Raw genomic sequence first — 21,011 nt, forward strand, 5'->3', positions numbered from 1 at the left:
TCTGTTCCTCTGACATCTTTCTCTCAAAACAAAGTGAACTGAGAGCCTACTTTTGAAAGACTGAGAGTTGGAAGGGGCTCTGGGAGGAAGAGCTTCATTCCACTCTCCCTTGAGACCCACACTGTGGATTCCTACTGCCAAAAAGGGGAAAACGTGGACACATGGTGTGATAGCCCTCCTCTTGTACCTGGCTACAGTCTGGTGGTCCAGGGTGCCCTGCTGGACCCTGCTAACATACAGTGAAGCAGTGCAGCTAGCACCAGAGATGGCATCTGTGAAACAGCAGCTGCACCTATGGATGCAAGAGGCAATGAGAATGTACACCCAGAAGACTCTTCTGCATGAGCTCCATCTGTTTATAGGCTGGAGAGGTTGGACTCTACTTTGTGGGACTTTTTCACTCATTCTCCTTCAGACATGGCAGAGGGGACCTGTTCACTGCAGCTAAGAGGAGCCCTGTTATATATATCCTGAGAAAAAGAAAGTTATGCAATTCTAGCATAGAAATTGGATGGATTAATACTAGAAGTGCCACAATTTTCAGGCACAGATTATCTGTCAGTTCTAGTTCTGGATTCAGCATTAAAGGAGGCTCCACACAATTACTTAACCTCAGAGGTACAAGAAATAAGGACATCGACCTGAGTGAGATTAACATGGTAATTACCAGTCTACAAATTCCACATGATATCATGGTAATTAGATTTCATTTCTATCTAAAGACTTCCTGCTGCATATGTTCAGTACTGATTTACCTAACCACTGCTCAGAATAAAGCACTACAAAACCTGTGTCAAATGTCTGCAGTACCTCCAGTGTCAGCCTGTTGTCATTTACTTTTGACCTTAAATAAATAATAGGAACTGAAATGAACAGACTTGCTTAGCACACCAAGTCAAGATAAAAAAAAACAAAAAAAAAAAAAAAGAAAGAAAAATAAATCTGTGTCTGGATTGCCCTTTTGGACCACATGATAATAGCTCACAGTAAGGAGTATGTTACTAACTGGTCAAAATATATAGTGAATTCAATTACGTTTCCTCCAAAAGGGGTCATTTTAACTGGGTATTCCTCTTGGTTCTTTTGAAAGAAACTAGAAAGAGATTTCTAAATGGGAACATGCAACCTCTAGTACATATTCCTCTATTCTCTCACCAGAGAGCAGCACAGTGGCTATTATGAATTTGGAGAGAGTTCTGTTTGCTGTTTGACCCTACCAAACCATGAGTAGCCTTTAGTGACAATGATTAAACGCTTTCACCAGTTTGCTTCCTGCAGGCCTTTAATGGGATCTAACACATTTTAATATTGGAGGGTTAACTGGAGTCATTAACCTGTATCTTTGAAGGTACTGAGGGGACTAATTCCTACCAAAAACAATGGGAATTGAGTCCATGCAGACATTTGGGGGTCTTCACTGATGTTTATCAAGTGTTCCAAAACATGGATAGAAATCAGAGGCAGAATCCAATAAATAACAATTAGTTTTCAGTCCATTCTGTCTAAGAGGGAATTGTCTGCAAATATCTTTACTAGCTCAATAGCTTCAGTGATAACTGGGTGTCTGGAAAATGTTTTATATGATCCATCATAGTCTGATCTCTTTTAGAGGATGGGATTGAAGTTATGTAGAGTTGTCATCACTGTGGTGTCTACTGATTCTCCCATAGGTCAGGGCATCACGCGTGGGGTTGGCAGTTGACTAGCAGCTTCACGGGCAGTCTGTACGTAGGTAAGGTGGACTACTTGCCTGCCATCTGTACAGTTTGTCTGTATTTGGACAGTGACCTGTGGTCTAGTAGTTCCAGGTATCCAGCAGGCTGTATCCCACTTACTGCTACTATTGCGAGACTGATGAAAACCTCTGGCAGATCTCCCCATCCCTCTTTTTCTGCCTGGATGAGATTTCCTGAAGGAGAAAAGCCCAGATATCACTCTCTCAGCTTTTCCAGATTCTGAAAATATTCCAGCGCAGGAGCCAGTCTTCATTCAGTGCAGCTCATACTCTGTTTAACAGCTGATCAGATCGCTTACTGCATCCACTCACATTTACGTAAGCATATCTCAGAGAGCTCCTTGTCGATGCCTTTGCCAGGAAGGGCTATCCCATGAAAGCACACAGGAGCGCTGCCTCAAGGTGTGGCCTATCTTTCTTCAGCTCCTGACTAATGCCAAGGTATCCCAGCCTATGCAAGGCAAGCAGATATTTCAGATAATAAGCTGTCTTAGCCTACAGAAGGCAAACCCATTTATTGGTCATGAAAAGCTCTGGCTCATTTTCCATTCTGCTTCTTCTCTCTACGTCTTTCCATATTTCCTTTTTCCTACTAGCAGGCCCAAAGGGGCCTAGATTAATGTTTAATCATGCTTTGTTAATACTATATAATATGCTAATGCCTAGTAAATGTATTTGGATAAGATGTTAGGCTTGCACCACAGCACTGTCTTAAGCATAGACAGTGACCAGATGAGCTGCAACACAAACTAGGGCCAAAAAGCCCATGGTGGGCCAGAAAGTGCAGTTGCAGGTAGAGATGTGATGTAATCTGTGTTCACGAGCCCCCGAAGCCTCATGCTTTTAGTGTACTGGACCTCGTATAGCCAAAAAGAAGAGCTGTGCAATCCTTGTTCTATTTAGAAATTGCACTCTGGTGTACCAGTCCTGTTTCCTAGACCCTTCCTGTCCTATGGAAATTTAGGAGACCCAAGGTAAAACGTATTTATGTGAGGGGGAGGTATCAGAAGGGCTCCTGCTGATGTGAAAAATGCCATTATGGAGCATTGCTCAGTTCTGCCCATTCTGGCCTCTGGGCCACGGGCAAGAAACTGCATGGGAGGACATGGGAAAACGTGTGTGGGAGCTTGTGTATAGAAATGCTTACGTGCTGGAAGGCGTTGGCTACGATGGAGAAAGTGAACATAGGTGAGGGCTTGCTCAGGTTGCCAAGTTACTCCACCTTACCTTTCAACACAGCATTGCTATCCAATGATGGGTGGCTGGCCTGATGGAAAAAAGCAAGCCACAGCTGGCTTTTGCAGGCAGTTGCAAACTGCGGTGTTATGTGTCTAGTCACCTCACCACTTGCTCAGCTGCATAGTCATTGCTCACTTCCTGCTCCCAGCGTTTTGTAGAAGAGAGCCGATACATTTCAGTGTGTTGCGGTAGCAGGAATTGTCTACGGGGAAGGGCAGTGGGTTTGGGAACTTGAAAAATGCTGTGTACAAACAACTGGAGTTTCCTTACTGGAAAGGCCGTGCAGTTTTGAACTCCCAAGGGCTTAGAAAAGACAGAATTTGTTCATACGGTGACATGTCAAAGTGGTTAAGCAGATGGCAAGGGAGTTCTGAGGGAATATACACAGTAAATAAAAGCAACAAGTGGAGGAACAGTGTTATTAGAAGAGGGACGGAGAAAGCATAGGGGCTGGAAGAAGGAAAGTAGTGAACAAGACTCAAAAATAGTTAGTCACTGGAAAATAGCTAGGACTCATAAAGGCAGAAGATAAGGGATGTGGAGAACAGAAGGGGTAAGGCAATATATGGAAAGAAATATAAATAAATTCAAAAAAAAAAAAAAAAAAAGAAAAAGAAATGAGCAAGAAGACCAAAAGAAAACAACAAACAACAACAAAGAAAAACACTACAGAAACATGAATTTTGGAAAAGCAAGCAAAGAAGTGCATACCAAATGGAATCAAATAAAAAAGTGTGGAAAATAATACAAGAGAAAGAATGCCCATTTTATTACCATATTTCACATTATTTATGAAGCCTTCTTTTCTGTTGGGCAGTGGAGCCTTGGCAGCTGGGCTGAGACCTTGGCAGAGAAGCAGGGAGGAGCAAAGCTGGTGGGAGCTGGGCTGGAGGGAGAGAGTGGTCCAGCTTCAGCCCTGCACCTGGAAGGGCAGTATGGGAAGGGCAAGACAGGGCTGGGAGATCTTCTTCCTTATTTCTCCTTTCCCTTACCATGTCTGATCCCTCATATATCTTACGAATCTGGAAACAATTTTATGCTTGATAGGAAAAAGGGTGAGAAAGGAAAGAGAGAAAAAAATTGGGGTTGCAAAGCCACATACAGCCTGAGAGGACTTCATCTTGATCCCTGAATCCTGCTGCCCTAACCCAGTGCTGCAGCAGAGCTCAGTGGTGCTGGTGAGGAGACATCAAATACTTGTGCAGCTCCATGCTTCCCATCTCTTTGCTTGCGTCTCACTGCATGCTGGGGACATAACCTATGTGATCAGCCTCTCCTGGCTTGCTTTCGTTCTTAGCTCCAGAGATTTAAAAGAATACCCCCTGGCTGGGGATTCCTGTTACAGTTCAAGGAAATACTTCTTCCCCTCTCTAATTAAAATCCTTCCAAACACATAAAGCTGGCTCTGTACCTGAGAGAGAGAAATGGCTGCAGGCAACATAAAGCTCACGTGTTTCCCATTCATGTGCTCTGTGTCTGCCAGTGAGCTCAGCTCCAAACACGGGTTCTCTGAATCCTGCCACGAACCCTGCACATCCCAGCGTCCAGCCCAGACCCCACCACATCCACAGGGGATTCTATGCAGCATTACAGACATGGATCTCTAGCACTAATGCTCAGTGTGCCAGCTGCAGATGACTCGGCTCTGCAGTCAGGAGATGTTGCCCATAGATATCTCCTGCCAAACTCGTCGGGCAGCTTCAAGAGGAGTGCTGTTAGCATATTGCTAGAGATAGGTTTCCTGGTCTTCTGCAGGAAACTGCACAATGACATTTGCATTAAATTGCAACACGCTGCATTTATCAACAATTGGTTAGAGGCTGAACTTTCCCACAAGAGAGTGGGAGAAGTTTATAATACGATATTCACAGGGACGTGCTCCAGATCTCAGCTGTCGTGCTCTTCATTTAACCTCTTTGGCAAGAAGGTAAAAAATTATTTTTGCTTCAATAACTTGTGATTTTTTTTTCCTTTGGCAGATCCAAAGCAGCCTAAAGGTTGGTAAAGTAAGCATAACGTTTACAGATGGGACAAAGAAGGAGATATTTTTACAGGCTAGAGGCAGCAAAAAGCCAGTGCTAAAATTCAGGTGACTTAAGAGCTACCACCAAAGGAGGTGGTCCTCAGTGGGTGGTAGCTGGGAATTCAGAAACATATTCCCAAAGCTATGAATGTAGAGCTGCCTGCTTCAATTTCACAGACTTTTGAATATAAAATTTCCCCAGGGCCTCTCTGCCTGGTCAGAGAGCTATAATTGCCATGGGACCGAACAGCTAAGTGGTTTATACCAGGAGCAGGTGCTTTTCTGCCTAGGTCTCCAGAAGGGCTGAGGAGCAGGCTGTTTCAGAGCACCCCTGCCCGCTCTGGTAGGAATAGGCTTCCCAGGAAATGATGGCACTGATGACCTGAGCAACCTCACCTGCAAATTAAGAGGAACAGATGAATTTTCCCTCTTTGCTCGGGTTTCCGTGGCACGAGAAAAAGCCTTGAAACGTTCACTAGACAAGAGAGGGCATGCAAGTCTTTGGCTGGGTGCTTGGGTGTTTCCTCTGTACCCTGGTCCCTGCTGACAGGGTTGTTTATGTTCTTAAACAATGACTACATAAAATAGGGAGGGTGGAGTGTTTGTGTGTTTTGGTAATGGGGATGCTAGTCTCCACTATCAACATATTCACTCCTGGCTTTGGCGGTGGTGTTTAAAAGCCTGCTGAGAAGCTATGCAACTGCACACAGGCATAGCAAACAGCTTGCCACTGGCCCATAACAGGCCCATAACATACAGGAATCATTGGCCTAGAAAGAAGTAGAAAAGACACATCCTGGAGGTACAGACGTAAAATAATAGAAGCAGACAGAAAAAAAAAAAAAAAAAAAAGCCCTTTCAGGTATAAAAGCAGCAGTGTTATGGGCTAAGATGCTTGGAAAATGGACTTGGTAACATTTCCCTTGAAAAGTTTTTTTTTTTTTGCTGAAATGTGTTGGTTTATAATTTAAAGCATGTTACTTTGGGAATGTTTTGCGTTGCATGTGGATGATTATAATTTCTGTATTACAGGAAATTTCATTTTTCTTGTGTGTTGTTTGTCCCTTTAACTCCAAATGAGCAGACATATACTTTGTATGAATGGTCATGAAAAATTATAAAGTAACTTCTACCAATCATAGATTTTGCAAGTGAGGAGTCTGTATTCTCTCTCATGTTCTCCTTTTCTAGGAGAGACACGTAATTTCTGCCAATTCTCTCTTCCTTTGCTTATGAGAAATAAATGTGCATTAAAGCACCTTCATGGGAGGCAGAGAAAATAAGCACGCAATGGGAATTATCATGCAGCGCCAGGGAAAACAGGTTCCTTCTTTCTTTACCTTGTATTAAATATAGAATTACCTTAAAAAAAACAACAGGCTACCACTCTTCTAGCATCCACACCTTATTTACTGCCTCCTCCTGCTGACTGCATAATATACTCCAATATACCTGTTAATTATGACAGTTTTGAGCACAGCTTTTCATTCTTTGAGGATTTTATTTTTTTCTTGATTTCATCTACTCTTAGCTTAAAACAAACTCTAAAGAGAGAACAGAGTGTGAATAGCTGTAGAAAAGGAGTGTTCTCCATTTCAGAGCCATGGAAGAACTTTTGTCACCTTTGCAAAGCTTCTGGTGTGTGGTTGTTTCTTCAGATGGAGGCTCTTTTCCTGGGTAGATTTTTGTCACGTATAACAGCGCCAGCAATTTCCATCTGCTGGACTATGCTAACGCTAATGAGCCATCATGCAAAGCATCTCCCTTCATCAGCTGTAAAGCTGCAGCCCTGCTTGCTGTCTCTGCACTATCACTATTGTCCTGTGCAAACTTTTTGCAGAACTGCAGCTATGATTTTCCTGGAACATTTCTTTTGATCTTACATTTTCTCTCCTTCCTACTCCAAGAGCTTTTCGGGGTAACATTTCCATCAGTTGCCCAACACATAGGTGTTCTCCAAACTCCACCGTCCTTGTGGTAGCTCCAAAGCTCTCACTGACTGAATGATTACACAGACTATGCACATGGCTTAATGATGTGAAATTGCACCCTCCCCAAATTTACATTAGGAAAGTTCTCTAGTAAGAAAGCACCTCCTCCAGCCCTCACCCCACACTGTTGTGTTGGCTTTCCAGGGCAGCCCTGCAAGGAGTTCACAGCTCAAAGATGTGCAGTTGGCTGTAATGTTTGTACCTGGACATCACTCTCAAGACAGTCTGCTGCTCTTTCTAAATGAACAGACAGACACCTCTGTGTGCCAGGTGCTTGCTTTTAAAACCTGTTTCCAGCTCCTAGGCTCTCCCTCTGTGCTTGGCAGTCGGTGTTCTCCCTGCAGGGTGGGGTGGAGGTACCTCCCTCCTGCTGAGGAAGTTCATTAACTCTTGTTGTCTTCTTGACTCCTCCTGAGGTCTGGACACACCTACGGTATGCATCATGACCTACATTCACAGCAAACATTTTCACAGGTCCATTTTAGATCTTTCACCGGCTGTGAAAGCGGAGCAATGCAAACTTCAACACCAAAGAAGTGCTGAGTTTTGTTTTCAGAAGGTTACAGGTAATAGTTAATGAAGGTGGAAGAAAAGAGATATTATTGCTGCAGTGCCTTTTTCTTGTGGTAAGATGACTATGCTGTTAAAAGGAAAATGAAAACAGCATTTCATCCTAGGCAGCAAACAGAGCTAGTGCTCTACAACAGCTGTTTTTAGACTTAATGAGATATAACTCATCTTTAATTTTCTTGTTCAGAGTATCTGTTTAGTGTTTCTCCTCTGTTTTGGCCATTTGTATTAGGTCTTCATACAAAACACTTCTGGACTTCGGGGTAAACCAAATGTCTCAGTATGAAATGTGTAAACTTTTTATTTCAACATCACAGGTTCCTTCCACAGAGCACCAGTCAGAAACATGGAGAAGTGCTTATTATCTCCACATTTGCCACATGTGGCACCTTCACATATTCAGCAACTTGACTTTTCAGCTCTTCCAAGCCACCACAGCAATTTTCTTTGCGGCTGAGTTCTTTCCCCTTGTCTGGCACTTGCTGCGAGCTAAGATAGTTTGTGCAGACAATTGCTGCAGCTCAGCTGAGCCACAGCAAATTGTTACACCCCGGTAACTTCTCCTGGTGCCTGAGCCCTGGCCTCTGATGAAAAGTTTGTGTCTGGCTCATGACTGAGGTAGAGTCAGCATGCGGTCTGCATCCTTGGCACAGGACTGAGAAGGAGCACCTGCTGTGCCATGGCTTTCTGCAGGGAGTGGGCACAATCAGCTGGCTGTGCACTCACCCACCTTTGCAGCTGAGAGGAGCTCTGGCAACTTGCTGTGGACCCATACCCAGCTTGTCCCAAAGCAGGCTGAAAGCTAAAGCCAGCCAGACCCGTGTTGTGGGAGACGCGAGGGCTTTCTCTCCATACTGTGGCTGGGTACTTTCCCCTAAATAACGTATCTTTCTGTAACACAGGCCACAGCTACTTATCTCTATGTCTGCAAGCAGGCATGAAGATACTTTGCTTTCCACATTTTTCTGGTGTGCTGTCCAGAATATCACTTGCTGGACTCTAAAACTGATGTGGTTCTTTTTTTTTTTTTTTTTTTTTTCAGTAGTATTTTGAGAAAACTTGTGTGCTCCCACTGGTATCCACACAAAAGCTTCTCAGTTCTTTCCCCAAAGGACTAATAAGCGCTTTCTAAAACCCTCATTTCTAAAACCTCCATCATTTATCTGTCTGAAACTGTGGTTCCTGTCAAATCTATAAGGACAGAAAAAGTGTATTGCAAACTGTTCATGTTTCCATATGTAGTATAGTCTCCATAGCTGTTAAGGACTCCACATATGAAAACCTTTAATTCACAGCAATTTTATTTTTATAGATCTGTTGTTTGAATCTGTCATACTGCAGCTCAGGTAAAAAGACATGGTTATACACCTGGATAATTTCTGTCACCCTAATATATCACTAATCATTTGTTGTTACAAGAGGAAAGAGTTGATAGGACTGTATACATCAAACCAGTCTGTAGAAGGACAATCCACAGCTGACTGATTTCAATACTGCAACCTCTCTCTTACAGAAGAAATAAGATACACCAGGGGATAGGAGAGAAAAACAGTCCTTTCTAAGTGTGGATCCCTTTCCCAGACCCTGGTGTGTCCGTGTGAGCATGGGCTGGCAGATGTGTGAAAAGTTACCTGTTTCAGAATTTAGCAAACTTCTGTTATGTAGCAACCAGCTATGGGATGATCTTAGGGCAGACAGATGCTTTGCGGTGTGATCTAGCGAAGATCTAGCTAAGCAACAAGTGCATTACATTTCTCCTTTCTCTTTTTTTCCTTTTTTTTTTTTTTTTTCTTTCATTCCCAGTCAGCTGCTGGCTTCACAATGAGCTCCATTTCTAGACCAATTACTGAATTTTGCCTTGATCTCTACGATAAATTCAACAAAACAGAAGAAGGCCAAAACATCCTCTTCTCTCCAACAAGCATCTCTGTAGCCCTTGCCCTGATCCATCTGGGGACAAGAAACAACACTGCCGCTCAGATAGAAAAAGTAAGTACCAATGAAACACTCTGAAATGCTTCCACATGGCTTGCTGTTCTCTTAATGGAAATGCTGGGCACTGCAGCATGACGTGTGCTTAGGAAAGAAGCATGAATACAAGCTCAGGTGTTGTCTTGAAGTGCCACGATCCCTGCCATCTGCCTGTATGAGTTGCCGCATGCTCCTGTGCAAATTCAGGAGTGTGGGGTAAGAGAGGAGGTGGTACACCACAGCTGGACACTTTGGTCTTTCCCCAGCCTTGGTTTCAAAATTTCGGGCAGGTGTTTTCTCTTGTGGTTGCTGTGAGATCCCTGGAAGTGTGGGTGCAGGCAGGCAGGCACAGTCTGACCACTGGGTCACCCGCAGCTAAGGGAGATGTGTCCTCCTTATGAGGTTCCCAGAAACTTCTGCTTAAATGTTTAGGAAATCAATGGAGATCGAGTATTCCCCATAAAAAGCTTCAGACTTTGTATGCTGCAACGTTATTATTACGGAGAAGTACCTGGAAATTTTTCAGTTAGATGTTTGCACAGTAGAAACAAGGAGCGGTTTCCATCAAGAGCACTATGGCTTCGGTACATTTCCTAAGCTGATGAAAAGAGTATAAATGATTGTAATAGGCCAGTTTTGTGTGCAAAGCAAAGCAGCTTTGTCTCTCTGCCTGAGGCAATTTTTCATTTTGAAATTTTAGGTAACTGTAGCAATAAAAATGCAAATCACACGTAAACATTTTGAAGTGGAGGACAGTAGCATTTGGGGGGACTACATGCATGTTTTTGTTGGTTCATTACTAGACATGTGAATTTGAATATGAATAAATGGACAATTTCAAGTCTGTCTTTTCAGCCTGACTGAAGCTGAGAAAATATCTTTCATAAATCACCGTGACAGCACAGCAAATCTTTCAAACAAGGACAAAGCATTTACCCCAGTTACAATTGCCTTAATTTGGCCTCTTCAACTGTAGGTGCTCCACTTCAGCAATGCTGCGGGAAGAACGAGCCTTGGGTCTGAGCCTCAGAGTGCAGTCCCAGAAAACAAGCCAAAACGAAGCCAGGAAAGACGGTCTTCCCTCTCCTCCCAGGTAAGTCCCGAGATGTGTATCACAGGAGCCTTTTCTTCACTTCATGGTAACTAGATATAAAGCACCAGAGACTTCCACTGGAGGGAGTCAAGATCACACGCAGAAAGTCTGTCTGATCCGCTTGGAAATGGCTGACACAAGGTGTTTCCTTCTTACGGGCCAGGCCTGCCATGAAGTCAATACAAGAGCCTCTGGACAAAGGAGGATCAGGCTTCAAAGTTTAGATTAGCTGAGTATAGATTAGCTGGATTTAAAAATCGATATAACAGTAATTGGCCCTATAATGTAACCTAACTAGGATGCAAATTAACAACCAAAGCTATATTGAGGAATCTTTACAATTACTGTGTTTGAAATATTCCTAGTGTAACACAGACGGGAATCTTAACCACGAAGCTTTCCATGCACTGCTTCTACAACTACAAAGCCTTGGCAAAAACTACGTGCTAAACCTGGCCAGCAATCTCTTTCTACAAGAAAATTTTGAACTGAAGCAGGTAAGTTACCTACATCTCATGACTGCTGTGGCCTGACCTCCAGCTTCCCTGTAACCATAAGCCTCACTGTTGCTCCCTCATGCGTATTTTTGAGCACCCGGTGTGCTTTTGGAGCTGTGCCCCTTAGGGCTGTTGGGGAAGGAAGAGACGAGAGTGTCAGTTTGCAAGGCTTCTGTTTAAAAAATAAAATAAAATAAAATAAAATAAAATAAAATAAAATAAAATAAAATAAAATAAAATAAAATAAAATAAAATAAAATAAAATAAAATAGAGCAGGAGGCTTTTCACTTTTGACATATGTCTACACTCGGCCAGAGGTATGACTATGGCCCAAAATGGCCTTTTCAAGCTATCTGTGAGCTGCTTAGGGGATATCTTGCTCTTTGCTCTTTATATCTTTGCTTCATTGTTTTTTGTTGTTGCTTTCTGCTAAATGATTTGGATACAGAGCATCAGACAACACATCTTGCACTTTCTCTATTTTTTTTTTCTGGACCTTAGCTATGCAGTTTTCCATGGGAAGACTTCTCATGGCTTTCTTTTTATCTATTTGCATTTTTTTGCCTATGCATTAGAATAATTATCTCTTCTTCAAAGATTTTCTGAATAAACTTCTGATAATTGAAGTTTCCAAAGCAAAATTTTGTTGTATGGAGTCCACAAGACTGGCCCCATTTCTAAAATAGTTCTTAATCATTGATTTGTTTGGAAAGGGAAAAAATGCTGAACAGATTTGACTAACTTTTATTTTGTTTTAAAGGAATATCTAATGTGCAGCAAGAAATTGTATGGAGCAGATCTGCAAACAGTGGACTTTCAAATGCATCTTGAAGCAGCCATACTAAAAATTAATGCTTGGGTTGAAAATAAGACACAAGGTAAAACAAAGCAAGACCAAAAGCTATGCTATCAACGTCTGTGCAGAGAGTCAAAACTCCACAGCTGAGCTTAGTGCAAAGGGAAAGATACCCTCATGTAAACAGAAATCAGTGATGTCTTCTTTCCAATGGAAGGGTGCCACCTGGTATGTATATATTGTTACTGATGGCACAGATTTGGGCAGGACGGTGGTCCCATGCCCCTTCCTGCTCCAAACAGGCCACTGCCAGGTAATGTTGCTGAGGAATTTGCCATTTGTTTGCCTATGTTGTCCCAGTCCTTTAAACAAACAAACAGTTGGTTTTCTAAGCTTCTCCAAAGCTAACTTCACAGACAAGTAATTAAATCTCAATCCATAGTCTTAACAATGGCTAACAAATACTTGTGTTTTCCAAAATTTCCTTTAGGTAAAATCAAGGAACTCTTTGCTTCTGGAATGATTGATGTGGATGCAGTTCTGGTGCTGGTGAATGTAATCTACTTCAAAGCATCCTGGGAACACAAGTTTGAAGGAAAAAATACAGTTCAGAGAGACTTTAAACTAAATCAGGTACATCTGCCTCCTGTAAATCTCAACTTTATTTACCCTAAATACTGTGAGCATTGTCGTAAGCATAACCAAGACACACAACTTCCAGGGGGTTCAGCTGTGCTGTGAGGAAGGTGTGAGTGTGCTGAGAACTTAACCTGCCTCTCCTGTTGGGCAGAGATAGCAGGAAGGATTTTCACAGTAAAACAAAACCTTTACTGAAAAAAATGTGCAAGCCTCAGAAATTGCAACAACTCAGGATTTTGCTTCAACAGCTGGCAAAACACATGTGTAAGCCCTGATCAGCAATTTTGAACCAAGTAGTCATTACATGGATGGAAGCCAGTTCTAAAATCCTTTTTCATACTGGCTCCAAGGGGTCGTCCTGGCTTTAACAAGGATTGGCCATCCTGGTTCAATACATTTTAACATGAGCTATGCATTTGATAGGTTAAAACAAACCAAAAAAAAAAAAAATAGGCCAGATATTAAGAAGCAACAAATATGCAGACTGAATTTAAAAATAGGAAAAATTCTCCTAGAGTATTTCATTTATTGTATTTGCAATGTTTAAAAGTTTATTTTCAATATATTTTAATTTTTAGTCCCCTTTTCCATTTTTTAGTTCCTTATGTATGTCATCAAAGCATTTGCTGTTTAACTCAGGTATTGTCAATATGATTGCCAAGCAAACTCCTTAACAAGCACATTCTTCCAAGTATTGTGCAAGTTAAGTCTAACAGATGTCTTCAAAAAAGACATTCAGCCCTTTTCCTTTCATTTCATTCAGTTTTAATTCTTTCCATATGTCTCACTAATATTTTGTTAGTTCTCATCCCCAACAAACACAAACAAAAAAAACCCCAAACCAAACAAACCAACAAAGAACACACATTTAGTTTTGATCTTATGTTGAAGAGCTTTGTATGGTTAAAAGTGTCTTTCATGTGTTCCTTACTTATCAAAACAAAAGGCCAGGAAAACACATATTGCTATAGTGTTGCGCAGCATTGTTAAGAGACCAGTAAGAAACCGTAATATTGGCGACTTACATTTGTGACATATTTGGAAATATTTAAGATGTGGCTTTAAATACAGAAACTGAAAATGGCATATAGCTGAGAACATGTGGAGCACTGCTGTAGTTAGAGGAACTATGAGATAGAGAGAAGCTCTATGTATTTTTCTTCATATGCTAATCAATATTAACAGGATTTTCTTCTGAAAATGTCATCTACTCATATGCTTCTTTGACTGCTTTAGAAGCTAGATAAGAAGTTAACTAATAGTAAAATGATACCTGAACCTTTATACACCTTTTGAACAACCCCATCACACACATGCACACACACACACATATGCACAAATAATAAAACAAACAAACAAACAAAAAAACCTATGATTTTGCTCTTAACCTATTACTTCCTACTTCCTGCCTAAACAACCTACCTGATAAATGCCAGCCTGATTCTTGTAGTGCTATTTCTTCTTTATCCCATTCCAAACTAAGACTTGCAAATCCAGTTAGCATCAGCTTGTTTGGCTGGCCATACAGTGACTATATTAAGCCACTTCAGTAGCTGATCAATTGCAGAAAAATGTGTTTTCTTGTTTTCTTTTTTTTTTTCTTTTTTTTTTTCTTTCCTTTTTTCCCCCCAGGAGAATTACCCCTTTATATATACATGTCAAAGCTGATGTTTTGTGTGACATTGTAGATGCAAGAAAATAAAGAAAAACATTGTGCCTAACAATTACTGCTGCAAACAAAGACTTAAGCTTTCTTTTAAATAGAATTATTTTTCTTTTAAACAGAATGAGAGGAAGCCTGTGCAGATGATGTATCAGAAAGGCATGTTTAAATTAGGTTATATCGAGGAGCTGGGCACTCAGGTGCTTGAACTGCCTTATGCTCAGAAGTCACTGAGTATGATCATCCTTCTGCCAGGAGACATGGCTGATGGATCTGCTGGTGGGCTGGAACAGGTAAGGCTGTGGACTATGGCTAAACTGGCCCAAAATTTGGTTGTCTGGATTAAAGCTGGGCAAGAATCTAAACTTTTCAAAGCTGCTTACCTACTCTAAACTCTTTAATTTCCTTGTCTTCTAGATTGAAAGCGCAATGACCTATGAAAATTTAATGCTGTGGTCTTCTTCAGAGCATATGTTTGAGACAACAGTGGAGGTGTACCTTCCCCGTTTCAAGCTCGAAGGCACCTTTAACCTCAATGAGGTATTACAAGCGATGGGAATGACTGACATCTTCGATGTAAAAGCTGATCTTTCTGCATTGTCACCTGTGAAATCTCTGGTGCTGTCAAATGTTGTCCACAAGACGTATGTGGAAGTCAATGAGGAAGGCACCGTAGCAGCTGCTGCTACAGGAGCGGTCATTGTGAACAGGTCTCTTCCCCTCACAGAGGTGTTTATGGCTGACCACCCTTTCTTATTCTTTATTAGGCACAATCCCACCAATACTATTCTTTTCTTTGGTAAACTCTGCTCACCTTAAAACCAGGACCTTTTTCTAACATTGCAAGAAACACCTGGATGAAAATCAGAAATACTATTTTTTCCCCAATGTGTTCTTAATCCTATGACAGCTAGCTTGTATTTCAAAGTAATTACTGCAACCAGACCAGTTTATCTTACAACTGGCAACTGGCTGCTCTACTGCTACTCTTAATGAATGGCAAATACTGATCTGAATCCAGAGTAGGAGTAAATTTTCCCTTAACCTCACTGGATATCACGAACAATTTGTTTCCTCAAAGTCCACATATAAAGCTCCTGTATACGTTAGAGTTCTCCAGCACAGCCGTGTGGTGTAGTACAGCACCTGCCTGGCAAAGGTGGGATTGGTATGCTGCTGCCTGAGAATTGTCTGTAACGATTATCAGTAACTGCCATTAAAAACAGAGTAGCCTTGCTCTATATTTTTAATTCCTGTCCTGGTGGGTCCTTGTGAGCAGAGAGGTGCTTTGAAGATGCTTTTTTCTTACCTACACACTGTGGTGAATCCTTTGCACAATGGAGATCTCACTTTGATAACTACCTTTCCACAACAGTCACAAACAACTAAGAGATACTTATTTACAGCAAATATACATATTTACTGATAACAGTACCACTTTCTCCCCTGTGATGTATGCTGGATCTATCTTTGTGCTATTCTGTGCTATATAAAAATGTCATGCTAGAAGCAGCTTTGGCTTCATTTATTTATTTAGATATAAGCCTACACCTATAGTGCCATCTTACCAATTAGAATGATGGTATGTGACACGGACAGCTTACACAAGCCCTGGATTTTATCATGTGTGTTTCTATTAGGATCATTGCTTTTTTATAACAGTAGGAATACTCAGGGAAAAGACAGGATTACGCCATCATGGATACCTCTAGAAGAGAGATGATTACAATGGCAATCGTGTATGCAGGAAGGCAAAACTCGGTTCCTCTTTTTACAGGACTTTTTCTGTACTCTTTTTTGAAAAACAAAACAAAACAGAACACACCCTTACAGAATTGCAACATGGTTGAAGTTGCAAATGTCCTCTGGAGGTCATCTTGTCCAACCCTCCTGCTCATGCAGGGTCACCTACCTAGAGCAGGCTGCTGGGGTCCATGTCCAGAGAGGGCTTTTGAAAATCTCCAAGCACAGAGACTCCACAACCCCTCTGGACAACATCTCCTAAGTTCCCCATGTCCTGAAATGACACCAAAGAGCATAGTGTCTACAGGAATGAGGTATGAAAACACACACATTTCTGAAGAGGATTAATTATTTCCATAGTAAAGAAGACTGCATTCTATTTGGAGAAATATCAAGTGATTTCAGTACCAAAAAATAGGATAAAAACAGTCTAAAGCACCTCCCTGAAGTTACTGATGTGGAAAGCTGTAGCCTGGAACTGTTGAGAAATTTGTTTTCTTCCTTGTGTACTGCTGTCTGGTGAATTTTAATGATTCATTTATAGAGAAGTTCCTCTCCTGCTCTGAGGAATCAAGTTTTGTGAAGAGCAATGTAAATCCAAGAAATCACAGTTAAACTTAACCTGGAAAAAAAATTTAGTTTGTGGGACAACTACAGAAAAACAGAATTTGCTGATGACTGATAGGGAGACATAACTGTTAATGTGCTCATTTAAGATGAGTAACATCTTCCTCAGAAAGTTTCTATATGAGGTTTAACAAATTACCATTTGCAACTTGCTTTATGACCCATAAAAAGGAAAGTATGCATTAGCCATTAGTCATATAATTGAGCGTACAGCACTCTAACGTTCTGCATTCACGATTACCACAGTTTACGTACCATGAATTACCTGGGGCTCTTTGGACAAGAAAGTCTAGGAAATAGGAGTGAGTGATGTTTGAGCAAGAACAGGCCAATAATAGAGTTAAATAAACAAACTATCCTTACTGTATAATCTGAAGGTGTGGTACAACGTAAGCAGTGGTTCCCCAGGTTGCATTCACGTTTCTGTTCAGGAGGCTGATGGCACAGATCGCCTACTAAACTATGTTTTTATTACCTAAAGTTGTCATCATGGAGTATTTACATACCCTGAGGAAGTTCTGAGCACCACAGCCTCAAACATTGATGATGTTTCTGAAAAGGCAGGGGCAGGGATTCCCATGATGAAGTGTCAAATGCCACAGGGAGAAAAAAAAATAAATCCCTTTATTCCAGTCTTTTCTCAGAAATGAGCACAGTTTTAAGCCCCCAGCATAACCTTTTTCAGCATCCTTGATTTTCAAGAAATTAAGCTGAAGTTTCCAACAACCCTGTATGTGGGCAGAGGGAATGGATCTGTGTTCGCTGCTATTTGAAAACACAGGAGCTTAGTAATAAAAGTGAAAGAAATAGAGAGGGACTTTGCAATAAGATTCCTTTTAGTACCAACTAAGCAGGTGCATTTCTGGGCTGGGCAGTGGGGCGAGCCTGTTGAAGCAAGGGTCTGCAGCTGGGCTGTTCCTGCTACCTGCAGTAGCAGCCATTTTACTGCTGCCACAATCTCATGAATTTGGAGAGGAAGGCTAATTCCCTGAAGAAAAAAAAACACTTTATAGCCTTTTGGCAGCTTGAAACCATCTGTTTGGGATGACAAAGTCCCTCTATACAGTGCCTGGCCTGTAGTCCCTCTATATAGTGTGCCTGGCCTGGGCTGGCTGCTGCCAGGAGACCCTAGCCCTGAAGCCTTTCTGCAGCTGCAGGAATGGGCTCTGCGCTGGGCGAGGGGCACAGAGCAGGATCCAGAGGGGCAGGCGTCCCCTTTGCAAACAGCTGGGCTCTGGCCTGTTTGCTGCCCTGCCCTGAGCCCCACGCTGTGGATCAGCATGCCACCCCTCAGCCCCAGGTCCCCACAAAACCTCTTGAGCAGGGGGCCCATCCTTTCACTCAGCATGTGCAGCCAAATACACATTAATTCAAAAACACAGCCACAAAAGTCACATGGTGGGGGCCGAGGTGGCCAAAACTGTGGTTTGAGCAAAACAGAAGGGAAACCCCTGCCCTGGTGCCCCTGCTGCCCTAATCCTGTCTGGGGTGCTAGGACGGGGTCTGGCTGCCAGGCCCTGCCTGGTCCACCAGCGGAGGTCCTGGCCCCCACAGAACCCTGACCTCCTGTGATCACATTTCACTAATTCTTCATGTTAGATCAATGCTACCACCACCCCAAACAAATACTTGCTTAGTCTGGCACCTGTAGCTTCTAAAGGCAAAAGGTGAGGGAATGGAAAGGAATGTCTTTTTGTCAAACAAGGTATCCAGTGCCAGGTGTAGGTTTATCTTTCTTGAGGCAAAGCATCTCACTGCTGGGCAGACAGCAAAGCATTATTTAAGAAGTCTCTTAGGTATTTAAGTTAAGCTACTCCATTTTGCTTGAATATACATTGATCTGCCATGGTGATGTGTTGCATTTTGATTGCACGTAGTTTTCTGCAAGCAGTTATTGCTTTCTGTACGCAAATGATTGATTAGTGTGAAACAACCTACTTGTGTTTCTGCAAATCGAACATGTTGCTTTGCAATGTGCATTTTGCATTGTTTATTTGTGGAAGTGATGGTATAAAAAACTGAGCCTGCAAATGTACCTTCTGCCCTGTTACAAGGTGCTATTCTGCTCCATCTGTAGAGTTAATCACACAGGAAAGGCATTGAGGTAACCTTGACTTATATTTTCCATATTTATTAAAAATTTGTCTCTTAGTAAATCCTTGATTCTATTTTCTTGATAAAGTGCACTTGTTTTCTATATGGTATTATAATTGTTTCTAGCAGGTACTACATCATAGTATTCATAGTATTTTATGAAAACCAGATTCAGAAATCACACTTCCTGACTGTAGTTTTCCAGGTATATGTAATGGAGAATTAGTGAAGAACATGTTTAATATGCAGAATTATGGATGACTTCAGAAAGGAGAATCTGAATACTCAAAATAAGAATGTGGCTGTCCTAAACAAAACATAGGCTGGCTTTAAGCGTATATCTCCAAAAACCCATCTAAATGAAAATTTCTCTTTTACCGTGCATGTGTAAGTATCCAAAATTTGTAGGCATTTTATTTTCACCTTTTGTAAATTCTCTAGCAGCTGGCGTTTTCCTTTGCTTGCTCTGAACTGCCTTGATGTGAGCAATGAGGTGCTTTCCCCATGCTGAAATCCAGGAACAAAATGGACTGAAGCACAGGTCTCTGGAGAGCATCTAGTAAATGAATTCAAAGCATACCTATTCAAAGAAGGCTCCCTGAAAATGCCATTAGATCAGACTTCATGTTTTTAAGTGAAAGTGGTACATAACTTCTACAGTGGAGAAATCACGTGGCTCAGGAGGTGAATGACCTATCTTCAGTGAATCCCATATCCTTGATAGAATTCAAGCCTGCATCTTCCAGAGGAATGCACCAAGCACTGTCAGGCACTGGGTTTTAGCGTAGACTCAGTGGAAAAAATACATAGAAATACACACCCTGCTTTTGAAGTTCTGCTCTAACTTGAATGAATGAAACTTAATGACACAAGTGGGAAATTCAAGGACTGATAACTTTACAGTTCAGCAACTAGGACATCTTCTATGTGAGTTCTGGTTTCCAGTCTCTGCTCCTAGGACCATTGTTGTAATCCAGTAATACTTTAACAGAAAAAAAGTATCCATATAGGTCAATATCCTAACAATAATAGAGTACTATTTCACAGAATCACAGAATCACAGAATTTTCTAGGTTGGAAGAGACCTCAAGGTCATCGAGTCCAACCTCCAACCTAACGCTAACAGCCCTCCACTAAACCATATCCCTAAGCTCTACATCTAAACGTCTTTTGAAGACTTCCAGGGATGGTGACTCCACCACTTCCCTGGGCAGCCTGTTCCAGTGCCTCACAACCCTTTCAGTGAAGAAGTTCTTCCTAACATCTAACCTAAAACTCCCCTGGCTCAACTTAAGCCCATTCCCCCTCGTCCTGTCACCAGGCACGTGGGAGAACAGGCCAACCCCCACCTCGCTACAGCCTCCCTTGAGGTACCTAAAAAGAGCGATAAGGTCACCCCTGAGCCTCCTCTTCTCCAGGCTGAACAAGCCCAGCTCCCTCAGCCGCTCCTCGTAGGACTTGTTCTCCAGGCCCCTCACCAGCTTCGTCGCCCTTCTCTGCACCCGCTCAAGCACCTCGATGTCCTTCTTGTAGCGAGGGGCCCAAAACTGAACACAGTACTCGAGGTGCGGCCTCACCAGAGCTGAGTACAGGGGGACGATCACCTCCCTAACCCTGATAGCATGACTCCCTAGCCCTGCTATTTTGCTCTATATCTTTCTGATAGCATGAATCTTGCCTTAACTTCTTAATAACACTCATAATACTTCTATTATGAGCTTCTTTTATACTCTTCAGAGGGTGCTGTGGTACTACTTTTTCAACCAAATCCTCAGGCATGAAATGATGTGTTCTTAATTCTGAGACAGCATGTCACTGCTTTTGTGTAAGAGCACTGTTATCTACACAGCTCCCACATTGTTTCACACCACTCCCTCACTTGACTGATACAGTTTAGAGAGTCCAGCTTTTCCAAACATGTCCTATCTATTTTAAACATGATGGGAAAGGTCCTACAGAAGGTGCTCTTTTGCATATTCTCATTAACGTCTTCTTATCTTGAGCAATGCCTTGCGAAGAAGCTGTGCTGAGCACATGCCCTAGGTACACAAGATACTAAAGTATCTCAGTGCTTTTCCATCTCTTGCCATATGTCTTGTGCCTTGCCATTCTAGTGCGTTATATGTCATTCATGAACTAAAAGCACAGGGCAGGGTAATGCAGCACCCCCACCAGGAACTTACTTGTCCTACAGGTTTATTTATCTCAATCTGCCTTCTAAAAATAGTATCAGATGGAAAGTTGTGGGGCTTTTTGTGGGTGGTGTTTTTGTTTTGTTTCTTAGTATTGCTGAAAAACTTTTCAAGGAAAGCTCTTCCCCAAAGCACTA

General features: G+C 42.0%; 1 protein-coding gene across 1 annotated transcript; it reads left to right on the top strand.

Annotated features, from left to right (window-relative positions):
• Positions 1-14,337: 14,337 nt before the first annotated feature.
• LOC116486083 (serpin B12-like) lies at positions 14,338-15,134 on the top strand. Its single transcript, XM_032182035.1, has 2 exons — positions 14,338-14,511; positions 14,636-15,134. The coding sequence occupies exons 1-2, from the start codon at positions 14,362-14,364 to the stop codon at positions 15,035-15,037; spliced, it is 552 nt and encodes a 183-aa protein (XP_032037926.1). The 5' UTR covers positions 14,338-14,361; the 3' UTR covers positions 15,038-15,134.
• The last annotated feature ends 5,877 nt before the right edge of the window (positions 15,135-21,011 follow it).

Source organism: Aythya fuligula, chromosome 2, assembly GCF_009819795.1.
Source record: "Aythya fuligula isolate bAytFul2 chromosome 2, bAytFul2.pri, whole genome shotgun sequence".
Taxonomy (NCBI): domain Eukaryota; kingdom Metazoa; phylum Chordata; class Aves; order Anseriformes; family Anatidae; genus Aythya; species Aythya fuligula.